Below are 12,930 nucleotides of genomic sequence, written 5' to 3'. Positions count from 1 at the left end.
GAAGGGGGAAGGGAGGGGCTATAACCCACACGGGAAAGAAGGGAAAATGGGCAAAGCCGGGAGCCATTTGTGCTCAAAAAATCGCGTGGCTCAAAATGTGACCGAAAACAGCGATGTGCCAAAACAGTCAGCCCACCAGGAACCTCCCCACCCCTACCCTCGCCTCATCCGTACAGTACCGAGATCAGACGCCGCCATCGCCATCCTCTACCTACCCACCCCCTGGCGACCCCTGGGCCGGCACCGCCTCCACCACATCCGTCACCACTTGCACTCACCCACCAACACCCACTCACCCTCAGAACCGGGCTTGACAGCACATAGCAGGGGGCCGAGATCTTCCGCATCAAGTTGTAAGCGGCTGTGTGCGTGTGTGTTTTGGGGTGGGGGGAAAAGGGGTGAGTGGGAGCAGAGAGGGGATTAACATGCGGCCGATTGGGAGCGGGGGGAGGGGCGGGGAAAAGCAGCAGCAAAACGGAGGTTATGGCGGCTTATAAATCCTGACGCACGGGGGTGTGCTTGAGCAGCGGAAGACACGGGTGGGGCTACGGGTCACATCAGGAGTATCCGCTACTGCCATTTCTTTGGCACAAATTTAAACCACAAATTGCCACAAATTGCTGCAATTGCGCAAAATGCGCACTTGCCTTACGAACATTTCCGCGACAGCCCTGAAAAAGAAGAGGCGCCTCCACCCGACACCTTCTGGCGTCCCCCACCGGGCCCCGGGGCCCCACACGCATACACACACACCCCTAATTGGGTGTGTGGATGGCAATGTCGACGCAGCTGGGTATTGCGGGTATTTCCCGTCGACTCCCACCGCTCCTAAGGGCCTCAATTGCTCCGAAACCCCGGCCTCACCTCCGGAGCGGTGCAGGTTGAGTGCGCTGGAGTCCACATCGTAACAATCCTTCATTCCCCCTGGCCCCACTCCCACCCCTGAGGAAGAAGAAATCACGATGTCGTCCATATTTTCCTTCAACAGCACATGATGATGATGACCGCCACGACAACCGCCGCCGCCACCGCCGCCTCCGGCTTCGCCGCTGCCGTCACGCAAGCCGCCGCCACGGCCACCACCACCTTCATGACGGTCGTGCGACGAGGATGACGACAGCGATAAGGCCCCGTTGGAATCGACCGCCGCCGCCACCGCGGCAGCGGCAGCGGGGCCGCCGCCGCGGCCACCACCACCCAGCGGCCCTGGCGACGCCAGCCGCAGCCTGCTAGAGCTTCCTATGCCGCCGATGGAGCCGCGGCGATTGGCGGCGGTGCTGGAGGCGGCGGCGGCGCCGCCGCCGCCGCCACTACCAGCAGTACGTGGCGACTTGGGCGTTGCCGAGCACGGCGAAGGGCCTCGCGGCGTCGAGGCCCCGTTGGGCGAGTTGTCCCGCAACGATTGGTAACTGGGGTGGGGGGGTTGGTGGGGATGTTGGGCGTGGTGTGGGTGGGCCGGCGGCGACGCCAACTGCTGCTGTTGCGATTGCGGTGGCGGCGGGGCCGGCGGCTGCGGGCGGCGCTCGCTGCTGGGTTGCCTTCCCAGCAGGGGCGCGGGGAGGTCGACAGTGCCTGAGGTAGTCACTCGCTGGAGAAGCTGGGCCTGTGTACATGCGTATAAATACGTGCGTAAGTACGTATGTATGTAAGTATGTGTTACATTTTACGGGAAGGAAGGGGGTAAAGCGACGAGTATTGATAATATTGCGGAGTGAGTGTGAGTGGACACACAAGGTGGCGACTAACGGGGGAAATGCAAAAAAACAACTGCCGGACTGCCCCGAAGGCGCCGGCTGCTGAGGAATAAAAAAAGGAGAGATACGGGTAAAAGACGGAGAAGACTGACAGGCCACACAGGGAGCGCATCCAATCCTCAACCTCCTGTATCCCCCCCCCTCAGCACCCAGACGACCCCGTGTCACTCATCACTTGCATGAGCACCACCGCATGCGCCACACTACCTGAAGGCCACAGAAGTCCGCAGTCGCTGCACCCCCGCCGGCGATGGCCGCATGCATAGCACCGAAGACAAGCTACAAGGGGAAAAGGGAGAAGGGGAAATGGAGGGAGGGAAGGAGGGAGGTAGAGGGCTCAGCAAGCGGCACCAAACGAGGTCGGAAGAGGGCGCACATCCCACACAAGTGCGAATGCGGCCGCGCAGGTACATACCCGTAATGGGCAGCTCGCCGCAGATTAGGAAGACGGGTGGGGGGAGCCAGGGGGAAGAGTAACGTACTAGTACTAGTAGTTAAGACTTTAGGGAGCACAGGGGCTCCATTGGTGCCCTGGGGCACCAATGCTGGGCCCCAGGGGGGCCCCACAGGGAGGGGAAGCCGGGGGGAGGAAGTGGCAAGAGAGGAAAAAGCTCACTGCCATGTATCAGCGCCGGAAGTCAGGTGCTATAGCGGGGGGGCCACCACCATCTTGTGGTTGTGCAAGAGGATGCAAAAGGGCTCAAAACTGGCGGCAGACTTCCAACCCAAAGCACGGCTCCCGACGGCTCGAGGAGTCCAAATTGATGATGCAGCTAACTCCAGACTCTCCTGTGGCAACCTCAGGCAACCCCGAATACCCAAATGGTCTGATGCCTTAGGTTTTGCCTTATGTGAATCTAGGGGGGTGGCGCGGAGAGGGCCAACATCAAAGCACACACCTCTAAGCACACCACGAGCCCGCCTACCCCACTCACCGGCAGCAGTCCCCGCATCTCCTCCGCCACCGCGTCCAGCGCCGTCGCAGGAACGGGATCTGAAGACACCAAGTACAGCGCCAGACGGAAAGGCAGCGTCCCACCGCCGCCAATGCTGCCGCCGCCATTCGGCAAACCCCCGATGCTATTGCCACCGCCGCCGCCGCCGCCGCCGCAACTGCCGCCGACAAACGACGACACGCCGCCAGGAATCATCAATGACATCGATGACCGGCCCTCAACTGCCGAGGCCATGGAGCCGTCAGCAGCGGCACCTTCGGTGCTGCCGCCGGGGACACCACTGCGGCTCGGGCGGTTGCTGTTGCAGCCGCCGCCGCCGCCACCAGTGGCCGCGGTGTTCCAGGGTGCATCGCCCGGACCTGGCAGCAGCGGCGGCGCACATGTGCCGCCGCCAGCGTACGGCACCTCAGCGCAGAGCACCAGACATGCGACGCTGCCGCCAGTCAGGTTAGCCGCCAGCAGCACATCACGCCCCGGCTGCTCCTCCTCGAGGACTTGGCTGCTGGCGTTAGCTACCACTAAGGGGCTGATAGTCGGACCGTACGTGTACGGACCCGCGGGGCCGATGGAGGGGCCGCCGCCGCCGCCGCCGCCATGAGTACCATGAGTACTGCCGCCACCGTCAGCTGCTGCGGAGGCGGAGGCGGCCACGTCGTCGGCAGCAACTCCGAAGATGCTGTAGGATCCGACCCTGTGGCGGTTGTCATTGCGGTTGTGGCAGTTGGCGGTTATGTTGGTTGTAGTTGTGGTGGTAGTAGTTATGGGAGAGATGAACGGGAGCAGGGCCCGAGGACGGCGGGAACTCGCAAATGGCAAATTTGTAGAAGCTTTCAAAAACAACAAGCGTCTCAGCTCGTGTGGCCGCATGGCCAGGGCAATCGTTTCAAAGGTCTCAGCACACATACATACGTTCACAGCCACAACATGAAACACGCAGCGGCTAAAGAGGAGGAAGAAAAGGACGCCTCGAATGCCCATGGTACCCAACCCAACCCAACAACCAACCACTACAGCCAACAACCACCACAACCAGCCGCAACATACTGCGCACTGCCCACCCAGATCCGGTTGTCTGTTCAAATCCTCTCATCAACATATCCTCTAACTTGACCGACTGACTTGAGCAGTTATTACTAGCAGTGAATGATGGTTTGCATGCACATCTCCGTTTTCGTCCGCCACACAGCCCCACCGTTGATAGGTTCGGTTTCTCACCACACTAACAATATTCACGTGAGGTGGATATTCTTGCTGGTGTTTCCTCCTTAGGCACCGCTTTAGGGTTTAGTTTTGTAGGTGCCCCGTCTAGGCCTGCTCCTAACCCGGTCATTCTGTTCCCAAGACCTCAACCAACCAGCCCAGAATGGAAAAAAAAGGAAACAAGAAGCCCCGAAAGAGTGTATAATAATATTTTTAAAGCTGTCACTGGTGTTAACTTCTTTTTATTTCGATTTTGCCATTTGTAGGGTTTTAGGGTTTTGGGTTTTCGGACCACTGTGTGTTTTTCCCGAGCTCCAACAATCAAAGCCCACAACCTTTCGGCATCGTGCAGACCTTGTGTACCTGAGAGCCTTTTGCAGCAACGTGTACGCCAGTGCCGTACGTACGGCCTTGACGCGGCTGGCGCCACCGCCTCCACCACCGCCGACACCGCCGTCCACTCCACCGCCGCCGTCCGTGCCCCCGCTGCCGCCGCCGCCGCCACCGTGCGCCATCATCACTCCACTGCCGACATCACACGCTAAGAAATCGCCCGAGCGTAAGGCCCCCGGAGACAAACCCCCCAAGGCTCCCCCCCCCTGCAAACCGTGCACGCTTATGTCACGTGCCAGGTACTTGCGACTGCCGCTTCGTGAGTCCGCTCCGCCGCCAGCCAGACTGCCGTACGCCAAAGATCCGACAGCGCCCAATGGTGGTGCCGGCAGTGGCGGTGTCCTAGCACCGCCACCACCGTTGCACATCTGTGCAGTAGGTGTGTGGCAATGGGAGTACGGAAACCCTCCCCCGCCCCCTCCCCCCCCCCCTCCAGCTCCTCCTCCTGCACGTGACGCCGTCAGTGCTCCTCCCCAAGTCATGCTACTCATGCTGACCGAGGTCTGTATGGGTGGAGGGTGAGTGGCGGTGAAGTCAGAGGCAGGGTTGGCAGTGTGCGGTGCATCAGGGGAGCAGAGGCGAGGGGTTAAATCCCCCAGTCTCAAAACACACACAGACACACATACATATACAGACACGTCGCATTCCATGCCTCCCCTTCTAAGTCGCAACCCCAGCATACAAAAACACAGACGCACACCTGCAGCAGCCCTCCCCCACAGCCTGGCCCTGCTCCATGCCGCCGCGCAAACACCACCGCAGGCAAAGAGTGCGTGCCCCCCAGCCCCAGCCCCAGCACTGCCGCCAGCAGCGGCTGTAGCGGGAGAGCTAGGCGGGTGTGCAACAGCAGCGGCATGGCGTCGAGCACACTCGCCATCACGTCGTGCAGTCCCGTGGTGGCCGCGTGGCTGATCTCACAGAGGAGAGACGCGACCTACGTTTGGGGCGTGTGTGGACTCTGTGTTGGCTGTGTTGGGATTTGGTTTTAAAGTTTTTGGTTTTGGGTGTGTATGTGTATGTGTATGTGTATGTGTATGTGTATGTGTATGTGTATGTGTATGTGTATGTGTATGTGTATGTGTATGTGTATGTGTATGTGTATGTGTATGTGTATGTGTATGTGTATGTGTATGTGGATCTGGATGTGGATGTGGATGTGGATGTGGATGTGGATGTGGATGTGGATGTGGATGTGTGGTGCGAAAGCCGCTGGAGAACAGAAGGGGGTCGGGCAGCGGGGGTTAGCTACAGATTACAGACGCGAATCCGGTTAGCCGAAAAGCAGTAAAAGCCGTAGCAGCAGGGGCCATGGGAACATAAGCAGTAGCAGCCGGGGTCATTGACGCAGTAACGTCGCAATAACAGTGGCAGTGACATTAAAGATATTTTTACCCAAGCAGCAGCTCCAAGCCAGTAAACAACTGGTCACCCGGCATTCTCAAGCCCTCAGGCCTGCACAACCAAGACCCCGAGGGGTTCCCGTATGTATGGCACGAGGGCCACGGACGAGGGCCACGGATTCTCCTCCACTTCCTCTCTCCCCCTCTCTCTCACGCACACACTGTTTTTATATATACGCTTTGAATATATATATATAGATATATATATATATAGATATATAGATACATAGGTATACACACATATACACACACGAGCTAGGCTCCCCTACCTTACCTGCTCTAAGTATGCTGCTTGTTGCGGATCACTGAACAATCCAAACCCTAGGAATTGAGCCAGACGGCGAAGCTCACGAATCTCCGAAGGCCCCAGCGACACACCCGCAGCCATCGCAGCCGCCGCAGCAGCAGCCGCTACCGATGAAGCACCGCCGCCGCCGCCGCCGCCGCCGCCGCCGCCGCCGCCGCCGCTCCCACTACTGTTCGCCACCGCTATAGCTGCCGCCGTCGCCGTGCGTGTCGTCATCCCGTCCGCAGTACCGTGCTGCTGCTGGTGCAGCTGCCGATGCTGCTGCTGCTGCTGCTGCTGCTGCTGCCGCAACGACGGTTGCTGTTGGAGTTGTGGTTGATGGTGGGAAAGGTGGTTCAGTAAGTGGTAGTGTGGATTATTCAGGTATTTGTGGAGGTGCTGAGTCACCGCCGCCGCCGCCTTGCCCGCGCCCGATGGACGATGGGACGCGCCACCGCCGCCGCCGCCGCCACCTTCCGTACTGTGCCCCCACCCAAGCAGCAACGCCGCCACCACTCGACCGTCTCTCACGATTGGAAGAGCTATGAGGTCCCCGGGGCGGAGCAGTACGGAATGGTTCGGGGCGGTTCCGGAGCGTGATGGAAGAGGAGATCCGCGGCTACCACCGCCGCCGCCACCGGTGCCGGCGGCGTCGGCGGCTGTTGCGGCTTTGCCGTTGTCGCCGCAGACGTGGGACGACAGGGAGCTGGCGTCTGGGCCGTGAATGTGGTCGAAATGGCGGTTAACGACGGTTATTGTGTCGTGCTCCTGGAGGAGGTGTTGCTGCTTTTACGGCAGGGGAGAGGAGTGGAGGAGGGTGTGGAAACAGGCCGCCGGGGAGTGGGATGACAAATCCAAAGAGGTAAGCGGGGTAACGTTTTGCGTTACGGTACGGTGGTTGGGGTACTGTGGCCATTTGAGTCGGTGGTTGGGAGTTTGTTTGTCTGTTTGTTTGTTACTTTGTGGGCATCCTAGCAAAGACCACCCAGCTGTGTGCCAAAAAAAAGGATGCTTGACCTGAATGCGGTCGCACTGATGTGGGGTTGGGGGTTACGGATTCTGCTAAGGCTTCTAGTGGCATTATTACATATTATTGGAAGGTACGGCGCGAAGGGCGTGACAGGGCATACAATGTTGTACACTGCGTTGCGTGATGCCTCGCAAAGCCATCAGTTAGTGAGTTATGTGGGTCGCTGCCTCAAGACATAATCACACCAAGATGTGTACAGCTCCCAAACACAAGAACGCTCCTGCACGGCGAGGTCTTGGGTCCCGAATGTGGGGGAGGGGTGCGGTGGTGGAGCTACCGTGTGACAGGTACCGACAGGGACAAGGCGAGAACAAGGAAGGTTTGGCGACTGGGGAGTTTGAGGAAGGAAGCCAACGCCGACCCAGATGACTGAAGAAAGGGCGGGTGATGGATCGGGGAATCGTCTGAATGAGAGGATTAGGAAAGGGGAAGTGGCTGCGTGTCAAGGAGTTCGATTGCGATGGATGGAAGCGCCGTATGCCCTGGTTCGTCGGTGATTGAGCTTACATATGTTTGCATACATTACGTTTTTGGAATTTAAGCAAAGAAACAGAGGCCTGGAGTTAATCCAATGTTTCTCGCGGCCGATGAGGAGTCGTGGCGGGTTCTTTCCTTCGATGTCTTAGTAAACAAAAGCGGCAGTCGTCATGGCAACCCAGAAGTCTGAAACAGGAATATTTCTTTTTGGAATTTTTCATGAGGGTTGAACGTAAAGCCGCGCCAAAAGAGGGGATGCGATGCCCAACCAACCTTGGCGAGGCGGTCAAGGAGGGCGGTTCTGCTCCAGCCAACTGCAGCAGCAGGTGGACGCTCCCAAAAGGACTGCGTGTGTCCAGCAGCTGACAACACGCAAGTAGCTGTGCCTCCGGGGCCCCGTGCAAAAAGCGCAAGTCTGCACATGAGGCCATGGAACGGGACATCAAAGGCACGAAGCAGACGCACACACTGCATAAGCAGCTTACCGTACATAGGACGTTGCCAGAGCACTATTAATAGTTTGCAGCTGTGACAACAATCTCGCAGGCCAGCTGCTTGCGACGCCTCCCCTTGCGACGAATTCCGCAAGGCTTGCACAAGCGGAGATAGCTGCCTACACAACCAGTGAGCGCCATCATTAAACTGTCGATAAGGCGGAAGTTGCAATGCTCGGCAGAGCAGACCACATTGCCCTACCTCCGCCAGCCACAGGGAACCCTCCACGTCCTGCCTGGTTCCCGCAGGCTCTTGTCGCAGAACTAGAGGAGATTTTGTATTCTGAACCGGAACTTGCCCATCATCTGGAGAATGCTCAGCAGACCGCGAAGGTCGACTGCAACACCATAATTTATGCATATCTAAAGAACATGCAGTTGTTCCCTCACGTTGATATTAGAAAAACCTAGCTACGCATTGCTAACCGATGTAAGAGCGATGAAGCCCCATATCCTGAAGCACGTACAGCTTTGGAAGTTTACAGTGCAATACTAAGCCCACTGTGTTTAATGATGTGTAAATCTACTAGAGCTCAACTCTTCATACAGGTACCTTCTTCCGAACCTATGGACAGCAGCCGTACACAGTTAAACTTGTGTATCGCACGGGCAGAGGAATGTAGATTAGCCTCTTAACAATCGCTAGGCTTGATGTTTGGGTATTACGCGACATGCCGTCCATAAATCAAGGACCTAGTACCGAATAAGCTCCGTGGGCCCCACCTCGCAAATCTATAAGTGGATTCGGTAAATCATAACAAGAGTCTGTAAACGAACTGTATAAATTTGCTTACCAAGGAAACTGTTTTAGCCTTACGGTACAACTGATGCGCTGCCGAACCGTACATGTACATGAACACAGGACAGGTTGTTGAGTCATTTATTGAGGAATGCTCGTCATTATATGGCCAAAAGTTATATGAGCAACAAGTTTTTTGGTATGTCGCCCTGCATACCGCAGATGCCCACCATTGTAACCACCATGAAGTCCGCTTCGACGATGGGGGACTGAAGGGTTTATCCAAGCCAAACATGTCGTCCAATTGAACGACTTATTCATTAACTTCCCGTGACATTTTGTTTTTCTGAAACCTTGCCAAGTCGGGAAGCGGTGGACGAGAGGAATACCGAGAAATCGAAACGGACGAATCTATAGAAATTGCTCCTGCAGGAGCAATTTCGGCTGGCATGGGTTCCAGCTGGAACCTATGCCGTTTCTACATAGTGTAATTTTCTACATCTCGGCATCGTTTATAAACAAGACTTTCGCATGAGGAAAGATAAATGCCGGAGACATCGAGTGCCCTCTCTGTTTCCTGTCCGTTCCCCGCTATTAATTCGTCAGCTTCCGTCGCATACCCATCCACGTACGCGGATATCATACAGATGGTCGCGAGGACGATGGCTTGGCTCGAGGGGTTAACAGGCGGGTGAACACCTGCTGAATTGAACCACATCTCTGTTACAAGGAACCTTTCAACATCCCCTGAGCTCAACACATTAAGTATATACCTGTGGGGAAAGTGTGGTATGTCGGCGATTGGATTCAGCCAGTTCCGGAACCACAGCTGCCACAGGGTAAGCAACACTAAAGAGCAAAAAAGGCAAAGATGAAGCGATAAAAGAGAGAGAGAATATAGAGCAATGAAGGAAGAGCCACACTAGCAGAGACTGGCCCCCATCCACCGCCACCACCATCACCACCAGTAAGTACATCACCTTCACCAACGGCTGACGCTTTACGTCGTTCTGACGACACGTTACAGTGGAAGAGGGATGCGCCACCATGTCCTGAGACTCTTGAGTAACGCCAACCTGCCCTTCCATGCATGCCCGGCACATAACAGTATGCCTGTCTCAAGACGCACATACACATATCTACATACAGACAGACATACAGACATACACACAAAGTGTCAAAACTTCATGGTCGATTCCTCTCCACGCGTGGTGGTAACCATAATGATGCCGGATGAATGAAAATGGTGATGAGTTGTAGTGTCGGATGGTGTGCGAACGAGAAACCAACTAATCTTAACAACCACTAACGAACATCAGACACTCGTGCACCAATTGCGTTTAGGAGCTCGTACAACTCGCAAACTTTTGAGCCTGGTGCAGAATCCCTGAGTGACATGATAAACCGTATGTTTGCTGCTCTCCGCGGTCATATCACACACACATACATGCTGGGTCTGGTCTGGGTTGACACTACTGCAATTAGCGGTTTAAGGTCCTGGGTTCGATTCCTGGGGAGACCCCCGAATTAGTCGGGAGCGCGAGATTATGGCTAGCTGCTGAGATGTGGAGTTGAGGTCACAGTTGATGGACCAGATTCGCACGCTGGATTGGTGGCGATTGCCGAACCCTCCGTCTCTTCGGGTGTTCGGGTGAATGGATGAGGTGGGGTCCCTGAAGGCTGGATCCGCCGCCTTGGACTTACAGTTCGTATGGCGAAGTACAGTGTGGTAGTGGTGGATGGTGCTATAAGGTGATAAATGATCTAGAACTGACAATGTGATAAAGTGGCCCAGAAGCCTCCCACTCTGTAACATTACATTACATTACATTACACATACATGCATACATACATGCATACATACATACATACATACATACATACATACATGCATACATACATGCATACATACATACGCACACACACTTTTAGTCCAACCGGATCCGCTCCTTCCATACTGCCGCACCCACAGAGCATGATGGTGGTTGGAAAAGGGAGCAAAACAAATCTCTTTTGTTGGCAAATGTATTTCTATTCGAGGAGCTGCCAGGCCTGAACAGCCATTAGCCCATTGTTGTGTTACCCCCCCGGGGGCCCCCCGTCCGACCGCCCTCGAGCCCCAGGTTTGAAGGCACTATGTACGACACCAGTACTGCAGGTATGCACGGCACCTCAGTACTGCAGCTACTGCTAATGTTGTTCTGGCGCTACATTAAAACCCTTTTGGACGCTACGGGATATGTTCCATGGCTGGGCCCCCCTTAGCAAGGCAACAGCGGACGAGGGAGGTGGAGCCCAGCTTGGTTTGGGTTCCCAACCGTGAGATAACGTCTCTTCTTCCGATCCCGAGACCTCGCCAACCTTCGTAATGAAAGGGGAGTACAACCAAAACAACGCAACCGTACAAAACAACGTACAAGTACAAAACAATGAGGAAACGCAACTCGGTTGGCCGACACGTCAAAGAAGATCGGAACAAACCGCACATTCTAAAACGTCATGTCAACCAGAAAAACCATAACACCTGAACAATCTCTTCCATCCTCCTGCCTACTACTAAGCAGCTGCACAAACCCTACCCGTACAAGCAGCACTATGTTTATGCTATTGCCGCTGTTGCTGTTCTCTGGCCTGCTATCCTGCGTTCCTGTACTGCCTCGTCTTGTACGGCATCTCATGCGCCGTACTGTTTCAACACCCCGAGCGTGTCCCATCGCTTTTGGTTTGAGGTGCCGTGTTTCGTGTTTCATGTCGTTCCCCGGGACCTCCGGACTTCATTTTCCAGTCCCCCAGTTGGCGGTTGCAGCTACAGCCGGTGTGACGGTGGCGGCGACGGTGGCGCTGACGGTGGCGGCCACGGCGTCGCTGGCGGCGGCCGCTACCGCCGGTAGCGCGGCGACGAGTGGCGGTGGCATGGGGGCTGCTGCTTGGGGTGCGGAACAGGGGAGGAGGAGGGGGGGTGGGGGTGGGGGTGGTAGCTGCAGTAGTGTGGTCATGAGGCGGCGCCGGGACACATACTGAATTAATGCCAGACATTAAAGATGAATGAATTGGACACAAAAACAGACGGACAGACAGACGGACAGACAGACAGACGGACACACACAGTCCCGATTAGGTCAAAGAGGCCAGGGCATCTCACTGGTCCCACAACAGCACTGAGGTAACCCCGAGAAAATGTAGTTTCAGTCTCTAAACCAAAAGACCAAAACAAAGCAAAGCAAAGCAAACAAAGCAAAGGACATGCGAACCCAGCAAACCCGACCCCCCCCGACACAGCCGTACTGCCCTCACATGGCCGTTGTAGATGGCGGCCGCCGCCACGCAACCACCCCAGCCCCAGCCCCAGCCCCTGTCCAAGCCCCTGCCCCGGGGTCCCCAGCCCTGTCAGCTGCACCGCCGCCGCCGTCAGCCCCAACAGCGGACCGAAGAAGCTCGTGGGCAGCAGGACATCGCACAGGAAATGTACGACACCTCGCAACCAACGGGGCCCTCGCTTTCGGACAGATCTGGAAGTGAGAGTGGCGGTGTGGCGGTGTTTCCGTTTGGCGAGGAGGTGGGGGGTTTTAGCGGGTTAGGAGTAGCGGGGTGCGAGGGGGGAGGTAGCGGTAGGTCGAATGTGAAGGCGTTGGGAGGGGAGTTGAACGAACGGGGGGCAACATGAAAACCCCAATCGGTCAACGTCTTTCCCCACCACCGACATCACAGGTAAGACAGTGGTGGTGATGGGTGGGACGTACTTCAGCTCCAAATCATGCAGCTGCCCCAGAGACATCCCGGCACTAACCCCCCCACCCCACCCCCCCACCCAACCCAATCCCCCACATCCCCATACCGCGGCACCCCGCCAGCCGCCCGCTCGTCCCCCCCCTACTCCGCCCCCACCCCGCGGTCACCTCCTCAACAACTCCTTGGAGCAATGCAGTACTGCCGTACAAAGAGACACTCGCAGGGCCAGGAAGGTGGCCAACCACACCGCGTGAGAGCGGAGCAGACTGCGGCCGGCGGTGGACCGGTTGCGGGCGGCAAAGGGGGGGAGGGCAGGGGGGGAGAGGAGGAGGAGGGTAAGACGAAGCACTGCCGAACGACGCAAGACGGGGAGGGGGAAGGGGAGGGGGGAATGAAGGTGCATTACGTGGAAACAGCAGGCGGGGCGACAGGGGCTATATCCGGGGACAGACAGGACTAACTCACACCAAAG

General features: G+C 56.7%; 1 protein-coding gene across 1 annotated transcript in view; it reads right to left on the bottom strand.

Moving 5' to 3' along the window:
- Positions 1 to 11,503: 11,503 nt before the first annotated feature.
- The window catches only part of VOLCADRAFT_93922 (uncharacterized protein), a gene marked incomplete at both ends in the record, with an annotated part of 3,482 nt that continues 2,055 nt past the window's right edge, over positions 11,504 to 12,930 (bottom strand). Inside the window, 3 exons of the mRNA XM_002953099.1 lie at positions 11,504 to 11,655; positions 12,024 to 12,238; positions 12,626 to 12,724. Coding sequence (XP_002953145.1) covers positions 11,504 to 11,655; positions 12,024 to 12,238; positions 12,626 to 12,724 — 466 coding nt within the window. The remainder of the gene's footprint in view (positions 11,656 to 12,023; positions 12,239 to 12,625; positions 12,725 to 12,930) is intronic.

Source organism: Volvox carteri (assembly GCF_000143455.1).
Source record: "Volvox carteri f. nagariensis unplaced genomic scaffold VOLCAscaffold_34, whole genome shotgun sequence".
NCBI classification, from domain to species: Eukaryota; Viridiplantae; Chlorophyta; class Chlorophyceae; order Chlamydomonadales; family Volvocaceae; genus Volvox; species Volvox carteri.
Note: the sequence above shows the minus strand (reverse complement) of the source record. Positions and strands in the feature narration are given on the sequence as shown.